This window comes from Platichthys flesus, chromosome 17 (genome assembly GCF_949316205.1).
Source record: "Platichthys flesus chromosome 17, fPlaFle2.1, whole genome shotgun sequence".
NCBI lineage: Eukaryota > Metazoa > Chordata > Actinopteri > Pleuronectiformes > Pleuronectidae > Platichthys > Platichthys flesus.
In genome coordinates this window covers 20,524,732-20,546,910 of record NC_084961.1, presented here as the reverse complement: position 1 = coordinate 20,546,910, position 22,179 = coordinate 20,524,732, and the positions used below count along the sequence as shown (strand labels likewise).

The 22,179-nt window shown below is 41.8% G+C and overlaps 1 protein-coding gene across 2 annotated transcripts; it reads left to right on the top strand.

Annotated features, from left to right (window-relative positions):
* The first annotated feature begins 3,063 nt into the window (after window positions 1–3,063).
* tmem200b (transmembrane protein 200B) lies at window positions 3,064–11,221 on the top strand. 2 transcript variants are annotated; one of them, XR_009924415.1, is made up of 2 exons: window positions 3,064–3,559; window positions 3,675–3,867. XR_009924415.1 is itself a non-coding variant. In XM_062409155.1 (2 exons), exon 2 carries the CDS (start codon window positions 7,021–7,023, stop codon window positions 8,269–8,271), a length of 1,251 nt encoding a protein of 416 aa, XP_062265139.1. In that variant the 5' UTR covers window positions 3,064–3,559; window positions 6,971–7,020; the 3' UTR covers window positions 8,272–11,221. The 2 variants fall into 2 exon arrangements, 1 of the variants encoding a protein (XP_062265139.1); XM_062409155.1 differs by lacking the exon at window positions 3,675–3,867 and adding an exon at window positions 6,971–11,221.
* The last annotated feature ends 10,958 nt before the right edge of the window (window positions 11,222–22,179 follow it).

The window sequence follows — 22,179 nt, the reverse complement described above, 5'->3', positions numbered from 1 at the left end:
TGTAATGTGATTCTATCATCTTTCAGATTATTCAAATTACTTATATAAAACAACTTTTCCAGGTCTTCATATGTAAATAACAGAAGGTTTATGTCTCTTGACTGATTTATTTGATGCTTCTCGAGTAAAACATGGCAAAGCGAAATGAAATGTGTACGTGACTGCGTCAAACTCAAGAATTTAGTTATATTCAAATTTCCTCCCTGTACACATCTGTGCAAGTGAATGGAAACATAATTCTGAACTATGGTCAGCATTATGTATTTATCATGAGATTAAGAATGGATTTTGATATATTCCAGGGATAAGGTCAGAAGACCAAAACATACAGTACGCTGAAAACGATTAAATCCATCTCCACACAGAGTAATGTCTTGGGTAAGTATATGAAAATTGTAGTTTTGATTGTTAAAGATTTCAGGATGCAGTGTAAAAAAAAAAATATGTGCTTGTCTACATGTCTGTACAAGAACCAAAAGATGCATAACCACAGACAGTGGATCAGACTCCCACGCGACAGGAAAGTGAAATGTATGCAGTGAAGGTTTTTAATCAGAGGAGACACAGTGATTACTGATCTAAAGATGTATTATACATCAAGAGGCACTGCAGGATTACATTAAATGCCAAGGGAATAACATGGTGGATCCAACTGACCTACAACGGTTGCATGACAGGTGAGTTGTATTCAGGAATATACAATATATGAACTGAAGAAAACTGGGGGTCACTAGTAAGGAGAAGTGAAACATTTTGAAGGAAAAAGCTTATTATTGAGGCAAATCCTGATTCTTTGTTGAGCACAGATGGCAGCTGATTTAGGCACAGACACTCCTGACCATCACATATTTATGCTGATGCTAATTGAAGCTAGTTTTCAAAGTTGGATACAGTCTGACTCAATACAGATGCAAACTTCAGTGTATGTCATTAATGGCTATTTATACAGTGTCTACATCCAGGTTTGCACATGAACACAGTACTTTATTCACCAGCGGTAAGAGGCAACACAGCAACATTTAGGTCCTTTTCTGTTCTATGTTAAAGGACTAAAATCTCAGCAGGATTTAGAAAAACGTATTCATGCATTTATCTTAATGGCGTGTTCACAGGTCTCTCCAAAAAAAAACAATGAGAAAGCTCCAGGTCATTCAAAATGATCAAGTCCTCACTCACACCAATAAAGTGGATCATATCACTCCAGTGGTGAGATGTTGACACTGGCTCACTGTCTGTCAAAGCGATCCAGACCCCTCAGGTCGTCTGGAACAGGTTCTGCTTTCTGTCCCTAGTCAAAATTAAACATGGAGAGGCAGCTCAACAAGCTCCAAGCGACCTGAAGGTCAATCATCAATCAATCAAATTGTATTTGTATAGCCCATATTCACAAATCACAATTCGTCTCATAGGGCTTTAACATGGTGTGACATCCTCTGTCCTTAACCCTCAACAAGAGTAAGGAAAAACTACTAAAATCCCTTTTAACAGGTAAAAATACGTAGAAACCTCAGAGAGAGCCACATGTGAGGGATCCCTCTCCCAGGACGGACAGAAGTGCAATAGGGTGTTGGAAAACATCATCAAGATTAACGTTTTTAGCAGCATTGATGAGGGTAAACATTTTGAAGGATAGGTCCAATACTATATATCAAGCAGTCCTGCTGCAATCAAAGTCTATGGTCAGCAACCAGCAAGAACATGATCCACCATCCAGATCGGATGCCACTATAGTCCACAGTCATTGTCGACTACCGCTTATTAGGATCTTTTGTCAGCCTAGATACAGGTTGTTGGTTTAGAACCTGAGATTATTTTTGGTAAACTTGTAGCGGGTCAGTTCTTAATAAAGTTTTATACTTTTAGCACTGTCATTTTCCCCGCTCTGGATGTGTTAATTGACCTGACAGGACGGTCCCTGCTTTATTTTAATGAATTAAAGGTATGAGATAAGGATGTGTTTTTATGTCGGTAAATGTTTTTAAATATTATAAATGTGTTTTTAAATTGTGTGACCTAACTATAACATGTTTGTTTTATAGGGCTGCCTCCAGCAAAATAGTTACGGTCACTGTTTTTTCCCACTTTAGATTTCATTTAGATTATTTGGTTTGATCTTTTGTTTCTTTGTGTTATTTTGATTTGTTCTATGGCAAGGTGCAATATGGTTGACTGGGACAGTGCAATTCAGTGGTAGTGACTTGAATGGTGGTGAATTATTGGCTCCATAAAGATGAGGCCCTCTTTTGTCATTTTGTTGTTGTATATCGTTTGCAGTGATTTTCTTAAAGTGTGTTATGTTTGGTTTTTAATGCATGATATTTTAGCATTGTACAATTGGGTCTGGAGCCTCTAATTTCTCTTTTTTTTAAGCTGTCATTTATATCAAGTCCAGGACAGCTTTTCCAACCTTTGCACATGTCACTTTACTGTTTGAGCAGTCTGTTTTAAATCATTTGCATCTATTAAATAAATTGTATTTTGTTCTGATATCTCAGCCTCCCGTCCCGTCTTATTCTGGATACTTGTTGAACCGAATTGACATTAACTGTCATCTCTGAACCATTTTTAATAACTACAAGCTGATCACGGTTGATCAGAGAGAAAATGCCTAAATAATGGGTAGGATTTTTCTGTTGTTGGTAGGGTATTAGTGCCAATTGAGGGCAGGAGATGGTTGAATTTTTTTCTAATAGTTAGAATTTTGTCATTGAAAAAGACAAAATTCAACTACAAATGTTCAACTACACTTAAACACAATGACCCATGAAGCTTTGTTGCGACAGTGACTCTCAAATACATTTAACACTTAAAGAGTAAAGGTACTTTCCTTTATTCCCCGACGCTGCTTTTTGATTAAAATACCTCAAACATTTTGGGACATTAGTCTACTCAAGAATGCAGACACTTGGGTATGTTCATGCTATTGGCTCTATGGCGCTGCGATACTCTTATTTTGAAAGACACCGTGTTTTGGAGCTTGTTGCTGCTCACTTGACTGCGCTGGTCCGCAGACAGCGCAGAGCGCAGCGCTGAGAAGGGAGCATCGGGGCTCTGCTGGCGTCTATTGTCCTCACGGTGAGACGAGCTTTGTGCCAGATGTTCCTCAGGAGTTGGTGAAGACACTGCGTGCTCCTCCTCCTGCCCTCTGCCTGTTGTAAATATTCTGGAACAGAGACAGCAGCTGAGCTGTCCACATTCTGGAGGCTCCTCAGCCCAAACGATCAGGATGTTCTGTGTCCTCAAACTATTAAGAGGCTGCAACAGGATCTGAGACATGCAGGCAAGTTCCCAGAAGTCAGCTGCCACTGGACTGGGAGTTCCAGAGAAGTTAGACTGGGTGGTTTAACCAGCAGGTTAAGTGCTGCAGTCACCTCTGGCTCCAGTGTTTCTTCCACCAACCACACTGTGTATGGATGGTGCTGTGCGGGTGTGTGTTGTTGTTGAGGAATGCAGCAGCACAGACAGCCAGACATACTCCTGTCGGTCGCTAAGCTCCACACAGTATTTAAGGCGAGATGGTTTGGCACGGCACGGCAGTCAGTGGCTCTCCGTCGTTAAGGTAATTATAAAACGCTTGATATATCTATTAAATCATCTTCCCAATGAGCATTCTAATTCATATTGCATGAAGAGGTTTTATTTTTGTTAAGCTTCATGTTGCCTTTGCATCACAGATGGTCCCACCCCTCCACACCCTGCCAGCTCATCATGTGTCCCAGTGTCTTTACATATCATCAAGCACAACTTGTGGCTTCCCAGGAGTGATGTGGGCTCCGGCCCAGCTTCCTTTGCTGGTTGGAACACAGCAGGCGAACAGTGTGATGTGTCTATGACACACTGAAGGGATGCGTCCTGTGTCAGGCACGACACTGAGGCTTTTGCAGCTCACACTGCTCTTTGGTGAATCTGGTTACTGCCGTGTTATTAAATGATATCACAGTGAACCTGGATGTCTGAGCACCTTCTGCTTCAGTTCTGTATACGCACGAAGACGCAGTCCTGCTGCATATTGCAGAGTTTACCAATAGAAACATGTGTCAGAAATGGTGAATGCGGTCCACTATTAACAGACCACAGTCTATAATAATGTAATAAGAGACCCGTCTGAAGTGTGTTTTAGAGCAGATTTCAGATCGTCGTCTAATATTTCAAATGTTCAAAACATTTGCCTGAATAACATGCAATGTAGGATTTGGGGTTCCCTTTCACTTTGGTTAATCTGCCAAATACTTTTGCTAGCATTGTGAAAAATGTGAGTCATAATTTCCCAGAACCTAAGGTGACATATTTACCCAGGAGTTTTGGGACTGATTCTATCCAACCAAAGATATTCTATCCATTATTATAGATGTTGATGCAGGGGAAACTGGAACCACTGGGTATTAGACATTAAAAAGTCATACACAGTTAATAACATAGGAAAGGTTTGCTGTTAAATTGTCTAATCAAATAATAAAACAACTGACAAATAGATTCAGCTATGAAACACACATAAATATTAAATAATAAATAAACATGATTCAGACCAGGAAAGGAGTATCAAAGTATCAGTTTTGATATTGTACTGGATATAATTCAGTTTGTGTTGAAAAGATACTGAAATGCTGCTTACAACCATATTAGCAAAAGGTTCATGGAAGTCCTTTTCTATTGTCAAGTGAATGTAGTAAACTCGGAATCCATGTTGAGCAAGTCTGTGTTATTTAATTTAAACATGAAAGTTCATCCCTGAATAGTAGTTTGAGAAAAATAATCACAACTTGATCTTTGCATGCTTGTATCAGGAATGTTTGGCTGAATCTCATGACCTTAATCATCAGCAGAGGGAGTTTGCTAAGGTGTTATGTAACCAGGGGTCAAGATCTAGTAGCGAAATGTGGTTTTACACTCTGGAAAAAGCCAGGAACATGGAACATGAGTTGGGACTATTCTGTCAAGCTTTACATTTTTAAAGAGATACTATAGTACTCTCTACTAGATAGTATAATTCTGTAAGAATGAGGAAAATCTGCATCAGAGCAGATTACTCCCCATGAGATGCTCCAAGCTGAGAAACAAATGCATGTTTTTTAATCGCCATCAAACACTTTCGTTTCTGTGATCAGACTTTACCACTCATAATGTCTGGGGAAATACTTAGTATGTGCAGGTTAAGTTCTTAGGCTTGTTTAACTTGCAGCTTCATTTGTTGAGTGTTTAGCCAGTGTCATCTGACAAATGAGAGAGACCATTCCCAGGCAAGTTGGAAGCACAAATTAACCCACTAAACCTGTGACAGGAGAACACAGCAGCTGGAGAAAGGCCAGGCGGTTACAGGGAGAACCTTCTTGCTGTGAGGTGCAGGTGCTGAACACCACACCAATGTGTTGATGCTGTAAAATACTGAAACAACCTGAAAGAGGCTTAAAAGATCTGTAGATCTGAGAGGAACTGCAGTGTTTGATATCTAGTTTCTGCTCACATTTTAATATGGAATGGTGATTAGTGCAGTATGTAGATTTATTTTAAATGTTTGGAGCCCTGATTTATTGGTCACTTTGGCATATTTTGTTTTCAGGTTGAACAAGAATGTTTCTGTTTCCCTTTGCTGGAAATGATCTGTTACCAGGTAGCCATTAGTAACTGACACATGGCTGAATGGCTTAATTGATAGAAGGACAGACAGACGGAAAGGATAGATTGGTAGATGGTCGGATAGGCTGTATTTCATCAATTTGTGCAGAATCCTGCTCATCAGAATGTCGGTGTCACTGTGGCTGTGATATTTGACTGCAGGAGGAAGAAAAGGAATGACTTTCACGAATGAAACTTTCAAAAATCTTTGAAGCTTGAATGCTGTGGAGTTGTGCTCCATCAAATCTAAAGAAGCAAACGCCTATTTGAGCACCCAGCCCCATCTGTGCACAATAAGAAGAAGTGACAATGCTGTGAGGTGTCTGACAGTCAGCTTGGTGACAGCATTTTACTCTCACTGTCAAATTCTCAGGATATATGGAACTGCAGTGGGAGTGTTAGAGGCTGTTTTTCAATTTCATTCTGCTTTTTTTATTATCATGTGAGAGCTCTTCAAGCTCTTTGAATTTACAAACTCCCACAGACTTAGAAGGTTTGGAACATAGTAAACAACCATTGACTAATGGGTGGCCAAAGTAAGCTATGGCAAGACTAAATATGTCTGGATTTATAGACATCCTTGTGTAATATCCAATCTGTCCAGATGTTAAAAGGGAATGCATTTCAGAGAGGAAATATTTGATATACAGCAGACCGTAAAATGTGTTTGTATGCTTCTATGTCAGTGTTGCAGAAATTACACAAGTTATCTGCTCTTTTCCAGTAAGACTAGAGGATTTACAATTTGATGACCTTCAAAATCCATTTCAAATATAACTGACATCCCTCTACTAACTATGTAATAATAATTATAATAATAATAATTATAAAATAATAATTACACAGCTGCAAACAAACACTCCCTATCCACAGAGTCAAGATACAACAAGAGAAACAAAGACCAAAAAGAAATGAGCAAAAGATCATGCAGCATTTTAATCCAGGTTTTAGACATTCAGCCACTGGTAAATTATAAATGGTCAAAGTTGCCACCTCAATCTTGATGTTTTGTAGCTTTAGAAACATTCTTATCATTCAGAGATGTTGGGGCTGGATCTCTCTAAAGTGAAAGATATCATTTTGTGGTAATATAGATGTGCAGTGCAGGCTAATAATATATCTGTTTGTAAGTGACTTCTTGATTTAGGGGCACAGACTCCCCCTCAGTAAAGATATTGTCCAGCTTGTATTCTCAAGCTCCTCCTGTTTTACTCATTGAATAATCATCAAAATGATGTGATCTACTAAAGTGATATTTAAAAAGTACAGTTGACTTATGTATTGTGCACATTTAATTAATGGATGCATATACACTTCTATAGATGTATTCACCTTTAACATCTCCTCACTCCTCAAGTCCTCTGACAGGGTGAGACCTGGAGTGAGAGTTCCTGACTGACCTGTGCTATGATGTCCCAGAAGGCCGGAGGTGTCAAGCCAACTTCCCCATCTGGGCGGCGGAAGTCTCGCTTCACCTTATGTGGCAGAAAGAAAAAAGACAGGGTGATCCGAGGCAAGCTTCGAATCCGTTCCCTGCCTGGAGCCTTCCTGGTGCTGGGGGTCATTGTAGTGGTTGTCGGAACTGCCCTGGCTGTGGCGGGTTACTGGCCCTACAGGATATCAAGATCATCCATCCTGGGAGCAACAGATGGTGAAAGCATCTCTAAGTCACAGACTTCAGGATGGAGTCTGGGAGCTAAGGGTCTCATGTCCACAGCCAGCCTCATCCACAATGAACGGATGAAGCTGTTGGGGCCTGTCATCATGGGGGTTGGACTCTTCATCCTCATATGTGCCAACACGGTCCTGTATGAGAACAGGGACAGAGAGACTAAGATTCTGCTGGCCCAGATGCGGAGTGTTATCTGCTCTGTGTCTGCAGCTGTGCCCTCAGCCGACCTTCAAGAAATAGCAGCAGCCAACTCAATGGCAAAACATTACCAGTGGGTGAGCAGTTTGCCAGCTGCCCATCTCAACATCCTCTGTCTGCAGCAGCTGGCCAGCTCTGAGCCCCTGCTCCAGACCAGACATCCCAGAGAACTTGAGGACAGCGTGGAGGGCATCTACCAGCAAGCTGTTCTCCAGACAGAAGCCCTCCACCACCAGGAATCAGAGCTGCCGCCTTCCCTCCATTCCTCCCACTCCAACTCATATAATTCCAGTCAGACACACTTAAACATACAGTCTAGTGCTGAGCAGAGAGGCAACTTCAATTTACCGGCTTCCCCACTTGTCAAGCTCAGCAACTGCCTGGTGTCTGCCAGTTCCATGTCCACCCTGGGTGTGGACGAGGTGGATATTCCAGCTGCCCAGCCGAGGCGTTGCCATAGTATGAGCTACAGGACTAACCCTCACATAGCCCAAGCTGGTGTGCGCGTCCAGGAAGGTCTCCACACACCCAGAGAGGAGGGTCAATTAAACCAGCCTGTAGCCTTGATGAGAGAGGCTGGTTCACAGGTTTGTGTGAACATCCTGGGACATGTTGTTGATGCTGTGGAAGAGCAGACTCACCAAAGCTGGCCTCGGTTAGACCTGGGTATTGGCAGGCGATACCTGAAGCTAGAGAACAAAGAGCACTCAGTAGACAAGCTGCTGGACCAGTTAGAGCAGCAGTGTTCACAGTGGGATAGTAGCTTTGGCTCTGGACCTTTTCAGTGATGGAGTAATCATATTTTACCCTGGATTAAGACATTGCACCATTTGTTTTTAAATCCTGCGTGAGGCAGAGAGAAACTGAGCCCTTGACCGTTTGGAGTATCTCCCACAAGGATTATCCAAAAAATGAGCATGTTCTCATTCTTCCGTGGAACACAGAGTATGTTTTTTGTTTGGCTGAATGTGGCAGATGTTTGTAGAATTGAAGGACATGAACAATATACAGATCCTACAGGCTGTAAAGACGTTTTACTTCAGTTTGGGTAACCAGCAAAGCAATAAAATGAACTTGTATATTAATGCTGAAATGTGTTTGCCTGTTTGAAGGACACAATGTGCACAACCAAATGAAGAAGAGATATAAGGATGTCAGTTAATGGAGGATTGTTTTCTCTGTGCAATCATTTTTTAACCAAACTACCTGGACCCCTGAGCCCATAAAGGACTGACAGCTCTTAACAAATATGACTAGTATTTGAAAAAGGGACCTTTCCTCAGCTGAGGTCCCATACTCCAAATGAAATACATGGCAGCGATGTACAGTAGGTTACATCTTAATAATTATGCAGAATAATGTCATTGTTGGTTTTTATGTCTATAAGAAGTAATGATCATGGTTTATGAATGTTTGGGTCTAATTGTCTTATGTCTGGCTGTTATTTATACAGAATCAGGTGAGATAACATCGAAGTCAACAGAGCTGCTCTGAGACATGCAATGATCTCTGGAGAACCTCCTTACATCTCTGAACAGGCTCTTTGTGTGAATGCAAATATCAGAGTGAGAGCCTGCAGACTTTCTCCTTCCAGTCTCCTCGTAAAAGACAGTAGAATGTCTGAAGCAGCCAATATGAGAACATAGCAGGAGATCCGCTGTGGTATTTTTCAAGCGAGTGGGCGTGTTGATATTGCCAACACGCGACAGACACAAAAGGAAAAAACTAAAGTAAAACAAATATCTCCTGATAAAAAAGCGTTGCCATACACGTAGAAGACACAGAGGAAGATGTTGAGAGCTTTTGGTGATTAAGGTGTTGACCAAAACATGTTATCTCTGCAGTGTAATTCTTATGTTACATCCTGTCTTTGCCTGCTGCAACACCCCTCACCTGAACACTCTGAAGATTTCTGTGTTGTTGTGAATGCGAGAATCTCCTGCTGTGAATGAGATTGTCTGGACCCACTTTTGCAGGCTTCTCCAGATGACATGTCTGAAACCGGCTCAAGTGAATTGCTGATGCCCGGGAACATGATTACATTGTCTCTCTTAACTGTGATGAATGTTTTCATGGACTCTTTGGTTGATAATAATGCATTCTTCTTATGGGCAACTTGTCATTGCCATAGGCCCTGGCATTATTTTAGGTGCATATCTGTCATTCATGTAATAACAGTTCAATTGTTTTGTCTATGGTTGTTTAAAATAAATCCACTATCACAGTAAGGGTATACAGTTTGTACCAGAACTGTATAAACAACATGTTGACTGCATTGTTTGCAGTGGCTTTAAAGAAAGTCTGATTAAAGATGTAATGATCAGAGGAGTGTTTCCTCTGTCAGGTAACAACATTGTCCCGTTCTGTTTCAGCAGAAATTGAAACCATCTTCGTGTGGCGGCTTAGACTGACAGGATTTGTTAAATTAAATCAAGACAGATTACGAAAAGATATCCAGGGTATGTTGAGCTCGCTTCGTAGTACAGGTCTCAGGTGTGGCCATCAAATTTATTTGGTAGCACAGACAGATTACTGCAACAAAAAACAGTGTTACCCAATTAGTTAACTGAACTGTCTTATCTTATGACTTCTTTTCAGTGACATCCCAGAGCTCAGATACTGATAAAGTTTAACATTACAGTGTTATAATTGCTATAAGGAAGCATGTTTAAAACATGAAAGAAGTCAAAGCAGATACAATAATGACAGCGAATTTCTCTTTGTTGTCCTCCTGGTTGTATCCAATATTAGTTTGTAATGAAGACAGGGACATGTCCCCTGTGTCTTCTTCAGCACTTCTTCTTTCACAATGCACTCACCATTTATGAGGATGCCATGCTCAAACACATCAATCCCCACCCCCACGCTCCCCAACCTTTGATCGAATGGATTGTGCAGACGAGGCTTGCCTGCAGATCAGTTTTCTTGCATACAGCTGAGTGTGTGCTAAAGACTCTGTTTAGCCCTGGTATTAGAATGTGTTTCCACATGTCTCCAGTGACACTTGCCTGTTCGATATGCAAATACATACAATTAAGCAAAGACCAAATATATTAAAATATGATTTTAACATGTTGGAAGTAGCAATGCACTTTCTGTGCCGAGTGTGCGTGAAATTGAAAAGAAGAAGAGATCAAGATAGTATAGACAAGTGGCCCAAGATGTTTGACACACTTGTTATACATACTTTTGGGCTTCTTTTTTATTCAGACATCAAAGCCAGCATCTCTGTTTTCGTACCTCTGCATACACAGTGGAAAGACACCAGCTGAAGAGATGGCCTGTTAATATGGTCGAGAACACCTTCATGTTCACACTGCTAAAAGAATAAAGCCACGTGTCTCAGACCATCTTGGTTGTGTTAACTGCTGCACTTAGAGCTGTCCTCTTGTAATTGAATCACCCAATATGCATGTTAACGCTCTGTCTGAACAGCGGCATAAAGGAATGAGTATGAAAATCAGAGTCTCATGCCCCCTACTCCTTTGCCCCGTTCCCTTTATACACTATGCTAATGTAGAGAGGTGACTCCTCCTTGTTTGAATCAACAGTCTTTCTCTGGTTTTCTTTCTCTATGTGCTGCCTGTTCTGTATGCCATGTGTGACACTTTGTGTTCTAAATGTATACCAAGCAATATGATCTGTCTAAGAGAACAACCAATGGCTGTGTCTGGCCCTGTGTCTACCATGAAATTAAAACAAGTTGCCATGCCTTTGTTGCAAATATGAAGTAAAGCATAAGCAGCTCTTGTTTGTTGTTGTCTCACTTATTCAAGCTGTCAAGTTAATGGTACCAGGTTGTATATGTAAGTGGCATATAAGCCTCTCACTATGCTCGCAACTGACAATGCCTTCCTCCAGACTTTGCATTCCATTTCTCAGGCTGAAAACATCCAGCTGGGGTTTGGAGCAGTGAGGCCCACGTCCAGTTTATCACCTGATAAATAAAACTGTGAGAATTTTTCCTCTCTGCCTCCACAGTACCAGCCTGAGGTTTTCAAGCAGCCTTGAGCAGTGGTAGGGGGGTGGAGTGGTAAGGGGGAATTCCCTAGCTGCAAATATACTCAGCAGAGCCTCACTCCAAATGTTTCCCTTCTTATTAAAGTTTATGGCTCCTCCTGGTCAGGTATGCAGTTTCTCATAATCTCTTTTCATTTAATCGGCTGTTTACAAGATGGCTTCTGGGTTTCTCCCAGCTCATAAAGTGAGCAGGCAGGACCTCCTGCCCTATGCGGCAAATACACAGGAAGGTCGAGGAATACATGGCTGCAGGAGACCAAGAGTGTAGAATGTAAAATTCTACACAAAAAATGTACAGCTTCTACCAGTTTTGGTTTCCGTTTTAACACCCTCCCTTTAACCCTCCCTTTAACCCACAAATGTAGTATTTTCTCAGCTCACCCTGTTGCAGGTTTTGAGTTTTCTTCCATGACTGTCCTGTGTGACCATGTGGTCGTGTGTGATGTCATCCGCCTCTCCAGGGGATTCCCTCAGAGGATGCCACCGCTAGACCGCCCACGATGCCCATCACCACCTGTTTTCCATCACTGGCTGGTCACCAAGAACAAGTCAGCATTTTAGCAGGAAAGCTTTCAAAAGCCACTGTGTGACATCACTCGTGATTATTAACAGTTTGAGTTGTTCTTACTTTACTAGTTTTGAGGCAGTTGTGTCTCAGGAATCTGGGCTAGAGGCTTAGCTCCATATCTTACATTGTATTGTCACATTCACCTACCTACACACCTAGAAGTTGTAGGACTCCATCCTGATGTGTGGTTTTCACCCAGACTCTTTGACCTGGCCTGGGGTCTCATTTATAACCGTTGCATACGCACAAAACGGGGCCTGAAACGTGCGTAAGCCAATTCTCACGCAAACGTTGGGATTTGTAAAAACAAACTTGACGGAAAAATGTGGGTATTTCCAAGCAAACTCTGACCCATGCCTATGTAACCTTGTAGACAATTGGGCCCTGTTTATTATAATTATTATTTATTATCATTTACTATCATTATTTTATTTCCATATAATATATACTTATTTCTCGATTTCCCCTTTCTGTACCATTCCCTGCATTCACATATCATTTACCTGTTGGTTAATTAAGCTGTCCATTAGTGATTGAGTATACTGGAGTCTAATTGGCTGTATCTAAGGATGCAGACCTACGATTGGGTAGAGGGAAGTAAGCCCCGCTTTTTCACGTAGCTGTCGTCGATGCGCAGCCACACACGAGCAGACGAGAGACAAGCAGAGAAAACTAGTAGAAGTCGTAAAACTAGTATAACTGTAGAAACTGTGTTTATAAAACTATATAAAGCAGTGGAAGTTGAAGGAAACGGAACCGAAGTGAGACCGGATTGATGAGTGTCGGGAGTTTTATTATTTTCGGCAGAGTCTTGGCTAGGTTTTTTGGAATCCCTTGAAACCGTTGAGAGATTGGATCGAATTCCCCTTGACGAAGGGGTGGCGAGCTAGTGATGAAAACATCTCCTTATCCCAAGGAGTGGATCGGATGACCTCTATGAGAAGCATCACCTCCCATCAGGTCAACACGTTCTGAAGCGCACACGTGACCATTGACTAACTTTTTGACTTACGACCTGACATTTTGACTTGAAGGACATTGAACCAAAGAACACTTGCAAGGATTTTGTTTTATTTTATTTTTCCTTATGGACATTCCGCAGCCATTTATTGGTGTTTAAAAGAAATTGTTTTGAATTGTTCTAATGTTACCGGATATTGATTATTATTGAAAATTGAATATTACTGATTGCACTTGAATCTATTTTATTATTTTTCTAAAAGTCAATACAATTCATCTAAACGTACTCAGTGGCTCCAGTTGATCATTGTGTGTGTCCTTCTATTCTTCCCTCCGTACGAACCTGGTAACTAGTCCACATCTGAATATATTCTATTGCCCATAGGGGTTACACCTACAAATATTTTGGAGACGGGGAAGTGGCGACGCAAACGTGAGGTGGTGAACTGAAGCCAGATTATTGATCCACTTCATCATTTACATTAAAACCAACAGCTTAGTTTTGATTAAAAAAAATAAATAAAACACCTTACAGCAAACTACATTCAGATTCCATTTAACAGCGGAGTTACAGAGACGAGTCATTAATAGTTTTTAATAATATCTTCTAACATTGTGCATGTATCATCAAATCCCTGCAGTGAACATGACTGTGCCATCAAGCGCACAGAGCGCACAGAGCACCCAGTGCACTGTAGATCACTTACAAGACATGAAGAAACTTTCCAAATAATATCCCAGAGTGGAGGTAAGGATCCACAGATGTGAGGGAATCGGTCCGATGCTCTTAATAAATAAACACTGCTGTGACACTGGTGCGGGGTTCTGCGTGATGTGTGCATGCGAATGGAAGGACGAGGAGGAAGCGAGGGTTCAGCGATTTCTGATCTCACACATTATGTTATCCACAGCAACGGCAGAGTATCAGTGTATTTCTTTATTATCGACATCACTGCTGTCCCATAAAGTTGATCTTCACCTCCACCTAACTAACAACACCTCGAAGTCAGTGTCAGAAAGTTTCGCTTCCTCTTCTCATTGCTTGATGCTGTGACTCCGTCAGGACTCACGGTGGAAAAACCATGGTCAGCAGCATAATGTGATATTCATGCCGTGCTTTGCATTGACCATTGATGGTTGAAAGTGGGCGTGTGGAGAGCGGATTTGGAGCCAGATCCATGTACGAACGTTTCCAGGTGGACTGTGATTTATAAAGTGAACATTGCATTCAGGTGTGCATGCGCACGGTTTTATGGGACCAGGAGGGGAAAATGCAAGGCGGAAACTTATATTATAGCCGAACCAATGTTTTGAATGCCGCATCTCTTTAACGGCGGAGCAGTAAACAAATCGCTCTTTCGCCGTAGTCAGGGCAGAAAAGTCTGCAGTGGCTCCCTGGGCAGTGTTGTGCATGTCGCTCATACTTTTCGCGAGCAGTGAACTTTACGATTAGTTTTCATATGTTGAACGTGCACGTGAGGGAACGTCATCCACTCTATGCAGCATCTACCAAAATCTACTGAAGTAAAATTACCAATTTAAAAAACGACTCAAAAAAAAAAAAAAAAAAAAATAAACAAGTACACAAAAAACTACTCAATTACAGTAACTTGAGTAATTGTAATTCGTTACTTTACACCTCTGCAGTACGGTAACTGTATTCACCCATTCACACACACATTCATACAGTGCATCTATTAGCAGCACTTTGTTGTTCTATGGGGGGCATTTCAGGGTTCAGTCTTACCCAAGGACACTTCGGCATGCAGATGGAAAAGACTAGGGATCGAACTGCCGACCTTCAGGTTGGAGGACGACCTCTCTTCCCCTCAGCCATGCCTATACTACTGCAATTTTCCTCCTGGCTTGTCTGCCTGCTAGTTCCATCCGACCTCTGCAGCTCATCCAGAATGCGGCAGCTTGACTGGTCTTTAACCTACCTAAGTTCACTCACACTACACTGCTCCTTGACTCCCTTCACTGGTTACCAGTGGCTGCCCGCATCTGTTTCAAGATGATGGTACTTGTGTACCGTGCTGTCATCGGATCGGTTCTGCAAATCGGCTTGTTGCTCCCTTACTGCTAGGGACAGCTAACCACTCGCCAAAATCATGACTGTTTGCTGTCCTGACTCCCAAATGGTGGAATTGGCTCCCCAATGACATAAGGGCAGTTGAAAGTTTACAAATCTTCCACTTCAGGCTAAAGATTCATCTCTTCTGAGTACACCTTGGTTAAAGAAAAATAATTCTGCACCTGTAGTTGGCATTTTTTAAGCAAATTGAACTTACTTGATTCTTGTTGTTCTGGGTTTGTACCCTCATGGATAAATACACTTATTGTAAGATGCTTTGGATAAAAGCGTCGTCTAAATGAAATTGAATGTAATGTAATGGCCTAACTCTGTATCTTCATGAGATCTTTCTCAATTTCATCATTTTCATAGCCGTTTGGGCCTCCCTGTTACTTTGAGCATACCGGGGACTACTGGTCACCCGTGCAAAGTCAGATACTCTGGTGAATCCTGTAAATTAATTTGCAGCGAGCTGGGACCCGTTGTCCATGACAACCATTTCCAGGACTCCATGGCGTATAAAGATGGATTCCAACTAGTTCTTGATGTGGGCTGTGGTAGTGGAAGACAGGTTAGCTACCTCTAAGTACTATGCGAAGAAGTTAATCACCACAAGATACAATTGCATTATGCCATTGGAAGGATCTATTGCAACACGCTTCCATGGTCTGTCAGGTAACAGAGTCATCAGCAGGGGTTCTGGTTCAATGTGAGCTTCCTTTGCACATACCTGTACTACACAGTTTTCCACAATCTGTTTCACCTCCTTGGCCAAACCTTGCCACCTTATGGACTGCAATGCACTTTGTCATGCCCTCTTGATTTTCGTTAACCTTGTCTAGCGTCTCCTCTTGCATGTTGGTGGGGAAGACAATTATTTCACCCCTCATCAGTAGTCAATCTGCTGCCTGCAGGTCCTGGCAATACTGCCAGTAATATTGAAGATCTGGTGTGAGAGGTTTTTTCTGTTGTTAGGCAACACGGTTTGCACCAGGGTCTTTAATAGTGTGCATATATCTTCTTCATCCTGTGATGTCCAGATCTGGACCACCTTACCTCTGATGCAGGCACATGTGGCTGCATCAGAGGTAACCCTAGTGATGTAGCTAATCAAACTCATAATGGAACAGGGTGTGCCATAAAAAAAAAAAAAATGAAAAAAATGACGACAAAAAGATTTCAGAACAGCAGTATCTTAACAGAGAAACATGGATTGTATTTAGGGAAGATTGACATTTCAAGGCATGAACCAACCACTTAGTAAGGTTTCAGCTGCTAGTGTCAAGGCAAACTGGCCAAAACAAAGATGAGAAGATAAGAAGGTAGCACTCACACAGCGGCTCTCTGGTTTGACTCCACGGAGAGACAACAAAAAGACGAACCTGGATTGATCTGTCCAAAAATCCAAGAGAATTCTCCCTACCCTGTCTAGTGCCCCTGAGCATGACACCTTAGTCCCCCAACATCTGCTCCCCGGGCACTGTACATGGCTGCTCACTGCTCTGTGTGTCCTGCACCAGATGGGTTAAATGCAGAGGATAAATGTACCTACCATTGCATGAGTGTGTTGTGCATGTCTGTGCATGTGTTTGGTATAAATAAACGAATCTTAATCTTAATCTTAAATAGTTTGACTGCTGATGCCATCTCCCTAACTATACACACTCCCCTCTCCCACCTGCACCAGAGGGACACATATGAGAATGCTGTTCATTGACTAGAGTTCATCATTCAATACCATCGTGCCCCTGAAGCTCGTCACCAAACTCAGAGACCTTGGCCTCAACATCACCCTCTGTGATTGGATCCTGAACTTCCGGACAGGCAGAACACAGGCGGTGCAGTAAGGCAGCACTACAATCCTCCATCCTGACTCTCAAAACCGGTGGTCGCTGCGAGTTGACGGGTTGTCGAAGACGGCCTCAAGACACCTTCTTTGTGTGTGGCAGTCGTCGTCGACTGTTTATTTACATCGCCACTGCTGCTTCTCATAGCCTTTTTCTGGCGGACAACTCCGCCAGTCAGGGACGGGTTAAACAAGTGGTCAAACTTTCGGATCTCTTCTCCGAAAGTAACTAACTCTGCACCGTAGCATGTTTTCACTTTTTTCTTTTTCTTTAGGTGTGGGTGTATATATTCACTACTAGTCAATATTAATCTGCAATTTAGAAAGAAAGACAAATAAAGAAAACCATTGAATGAGAAGGTGTGTCCAAACTTTTGATTGGTACTGTATATATATAAAACAAATTCTATTCTATTCTATATTTCTTTTATTCAATAGTTTTTGCCTGTGTTATATTCTGAGCATTGCTTGAAGAGAGCCAGTGACCCAAGCATTTCATTGCCAGCGACTGCTAAATGTAATTGTTGTGCAGATGACAATAAACTCTTGAATCTTGAATCTAAGAAAGGATTATAGTGTAAAATTGTACTGCTCATCTCTCCTCTCCCTGATGGATCAAGCTTCAAAAAGATTTCCATCACAGCAGTAAGAAGATCTATAGTTGCAGCATTTGTTTCTTATATTATTTGAGAGAGGAGTTTTCAGATTGATTTTCTTTGTTCTTTCAGAGGCGCTGATGGCCCTGAAGGCTTTTTTCCTCTCTTTCATAATGAGCGAATACTATAACTCAGCCTGAGGGTCAGTACATCTGAGTTCAGCATCCCTGAACCAATCCCACACCACACTATAATACAGCTCTGCTTTAAAATACAACCAGCACAGTACTCTGCTCTGTTATTTCTACATTGATGATTGAGTAGGCTTGATTTGATTACTGGGGATTTGACATGCCTGGCTTGTACAGATCTTCAAAACTGGCTTCACACTTTTGGAGCTGCTGTCACGTAAACAATCCTTCAACTTGAACCACATAAATCTCATAACCAGGTAATAGAAATTTCTCATCTAAATACCAATACAAGTTTTCTTCCAGTCATGGGTTTTTCTATAATTTAAAGGTCTTCATCTTACTGAAAAAGTCTGTTATGAGTTGGTGGTACACAAATTATGTTGAATTGAATCAAATTGAAAACAAAGACGAAGATTACGTTTCTGTGAAAAAAATGTCAGTAGGTCAGTGAAACAATTCCAGTTTTTGTAGCAGATAGGTTTTACTCAGGTTATGCTTGGACATGATACTTCATGTGACATTTTGTTTGACTATGTCAGACTATGTCATAATAATTATAGGGAAATCCTGTATGAACAATAAAGGTGAGGTGAGTTGGTTTCCAGGAAGGCAGTAGTTTGGGCAAAGGGGAGGTATAAACAAGAAATGATGACCTGGTACTAAGCAGAAGGCAGCTCTGAAAGCACTAGAGGAAAACACAGGAGGGAGAATAGAAGGCTCCGGATGGTTTGTGTTGTGTGGGGTCAGTGCAAAAAGGGTCTAATTCCCCAGATTCCATGGCTTATTTACCACTCATCTCAATGTCGTAGCCATGAAACAGCTCCCAAGCTACCAAGGTAAGACAAAGGGGATCAAGGGGTGATCATAGGCATACTTTTTATTATTCACATGATGAAGCTGGATATTTCAGTTCCCTTTTCATTAGGGTGAATAATGCAAAAAGCTCAGAATCACTCCGTCAAATCGTGCTGAAAATTAGCTCAGGACAAAAACACTGAAAGTGAAAGTTACCCACGAAGCTTCACACACTAGACCGAGTGTTGTTGTATTATTCAATAAGCCACAAACTTCTATTTGTCACATGGTGTTGTAATCTATGATCATTTTTGTCAACAGTGGTATGTAGTGAAAATAGCATTAGTTTATTTTGTTTATATATTGTATGCCTAAGTAAAATTATAAATAATTCAGCCTCTTGAACAACATGAAAAGGGTAAATAATTAGACTTAGCTGCTGGAATCAGCCCTATCCAACCACAACGTTTTACATGTCCTATAAAACTGCAGCATGTTGCTTATACTTGTAGGTATATTTAGTATTAATATTTAAGTTTTGCATATGCCATTGATTTCCAAATCTGACTTTGGTGTTTGCAGACATAAAATCCTCATCCCTGTTTTTTCATGTTTCTACCATTTTCCCCTTCCTTTGTGTTGTTTGTTCTTGATTTGTCCGAGGTGTTTTCCGCCGACTTACCTGCACACCTGAGTTCAAATTTGCAGTCAACTTACAAGCCTATACAGCACTACTTATACAGTGGCCAATAAGACTTCAGGTCTTTGTTGAGTCATAATGCGCAGATTTTAGTTGAAAACTATTAAACTATGCTTAATCAGATTGTTGACCTCAACCACTGTGTTTTAATGCAAACAACTCCCATTGCTCCACCATCTCCACCAGCTCAACTTCCGCATTCATATGCCACCGAACCTGCTGCTTCTATCTTAAAACGAATCACAACACCCTTGTCCCTTCTTGTCCCATGCGGAACACATTCATGAGCTGCTGGCTGTTACACTTGCCCTTGGAGACTGGAAAAATGGCGATAGGGGCTGAGCATCCATTCCTGGTGTTGACCGTGAAATAATAGAGCCCCAATGAAAGCCTGGTGCCTAACTCAGGGTCCCAATGTTTGAGCTCTGCAATCACTGTAAAATCAAAGCCCAAGTTTGGCTTGAATTCCAACTCTGACCTATCAGTGGATGAAGCCCTACTAAACCCCCAGACGTGATAAGAGCAGGCCCTCGACTCCACCTTACTTTTTCCCAATGTCCTGTTATTGCTACAGGAGCATTTTCAGGCTTCTCACTGACAAGGAGGATCAGTCATAGAATCATAGTGCTAGACCACATATCTTTTGCTTGCGGTTCGAGCAACAGACTTTTTGTATTCACTCAATATGTTTACCCTCATCCGGAGGAGACTGCTGGGCATCATCAGCGGACATCTCACGTCCACTGTAGAAAGACAAAAAGTTTTGTGTAAATTTTGCTCCAAGAGTCAGCACCAGTGGTTTTCGGGCCCCTAAAGAAAACAAGCTCCCATTGACTGTTTACGGAGTGAGGCAAACAGCCCAGACAGTGTTCAGTCATAGACTGTGCTGTGATTGCACTGAAATGATTAACAAACTAAATTAAGAAGCTTATGTTTTTGAGCAGAGACTGTGTTATGGTTACTGTTGTAAGCTATACTGCGTTGTTTCTACAAGGACCGCTTCATCCTCTATATGTTATGAAATACTTGCTGAGCGGTGGTCTCCAACATCATGGCTGCCAGATCGGCCTTTCTGTTATGCATTCTTTCCTCTTTCCCGCTCTCTGTAAATCCCTACAAATGCATCCACACATTCTAACATCCACAACACTCCTTGAAGGCAGACAGCATGGCATAGCTGAGTTTAACTGAGTATTCCCCAACACTTCCATCTCACCATCTCACCAGAAACACATGAGATTACATTCTCCAGTTTTCTCTCAGATCAAGTCTTGTTGTTAAATCTGCCACCTTGAGCTGAAATGTGACGTAGTTCCTCTCACATGACCTCATCTGTACCCCCCTTCTCTCTCTCTCTCACTCACTCACTCACTACAGGTAACCTATGCCTGGTGGTTTGGCTTGCTCGTTGTGTAGTATCGATAGTATATATTGCAGGGGCGGACTGGCCATCGGGAATACCGGGGACATCCCCGGTGGGCCGATGGCCGAAAATATAAATCCAACGGCCCATCACTATGATGTACCGGCCCACGCCCATCATCGCATCAGCCCTACAATGGTTGAAACAGCGGCACAAGCGTAATTTTCTCCAAGAGCTATACCTATCTGTTCGCACTGACTGCTTTTATACTGCTACTCGCAATCGGTCTTCACACTCATGGTGACTATTTTTCGATTTTTTTTTAAGTGTCTTTTAATATGTGTTTTACAGACTTCGGAAGTCCAAAGTAAGAAAAGATCTCCACCTTATTAATAAACACCTCTAAATTGGTTCTTACACAGCCGAAGTGTAGAGAATTTGGATTTGCATACATACACGCAACCGACACCCAGTTATACGCATGCGCACCGCCGTGTATTGAGTGGGCCGGTCTGACAGAAACTCCCGGGCCACTTTTTTCCCCCAGTCCGCCCCTGATATATTGTGTTCATGTACAACATGTTTAGCCTCCTCTTTTATTAGTACAGAAGAGGCCGTTTAAAAGGTTCTTGAAACCAAAATATTCCTGAATATCTAACTGAGGCAGAGCTTCAACACATATGTGCTCAACTTTAAGAAGCAGGTCAATTGGCTAACACAGCAAGCAGCAATAAGTGGGGTTCGGGCTTGACAAGGACTCTACAGATAGTTCAGTTCTGTTTAAAATTGTCTCTCACAACAAATGAGCTGAGAAAAGAGCTCATGAAGATAAAGGCGGCGGGCCCTAACAAGTTCTGCTCCCGGATCCTCAAATCCTGCGCTCTGGGATTATGGAGAGGGTCATTAACATGAGCCTGACTGGTCCAGCTGTGAAAGACCCCCTGCGTGTTACCAGTACCAAAGTTTCTAAGCTACAGCTACAGGCCGGTGTCACTAACATCCCAGCGGATGAAGACCCTGGAGCAGCTCGTCCTAAAACACCTCCGCCTATGAATGGTGTTATAGAAAAAGAGCACTGCATATAATCACTTTGTGTTTGTGTGCGAATTTGACTTGTACTGCACATGTGGCTGAGAGGTAGAGCGGTCGTCTTCCAACTCGAAGTTTGATCCAAGTCTTCCCGATCTGCATGCAGAAGTGTCCTTGGCCACTCATCGAAAAAAAAAGTGCTGAAGATGGTAGATGTATTGTATGAATGTGTGTGAATGGGTGGACTACAAACTGTTCAGTAAAGAGCTTTGAGTGCCATGAAGACTAGAAAAGCGCTATATTAACACAAAACCTAACCTATTTACCATAAAGCCCTTTAAGTGTTCAATAAGACTTTTAAAGTGCATTATAAATTAAGTCAATTTACCACTTCCCCTCTGTCACGTCCCTGTCAACACCCACCCCAATGTTTGTAATGAAAAGTCATAAATGTGTTTTGTGGTCTTAATTCTGATAGTTGGCTCAACATTGTTACATTGTTTAACTGTATCATGTGTATCAGACCATATGAATACAGACCATTTACCATA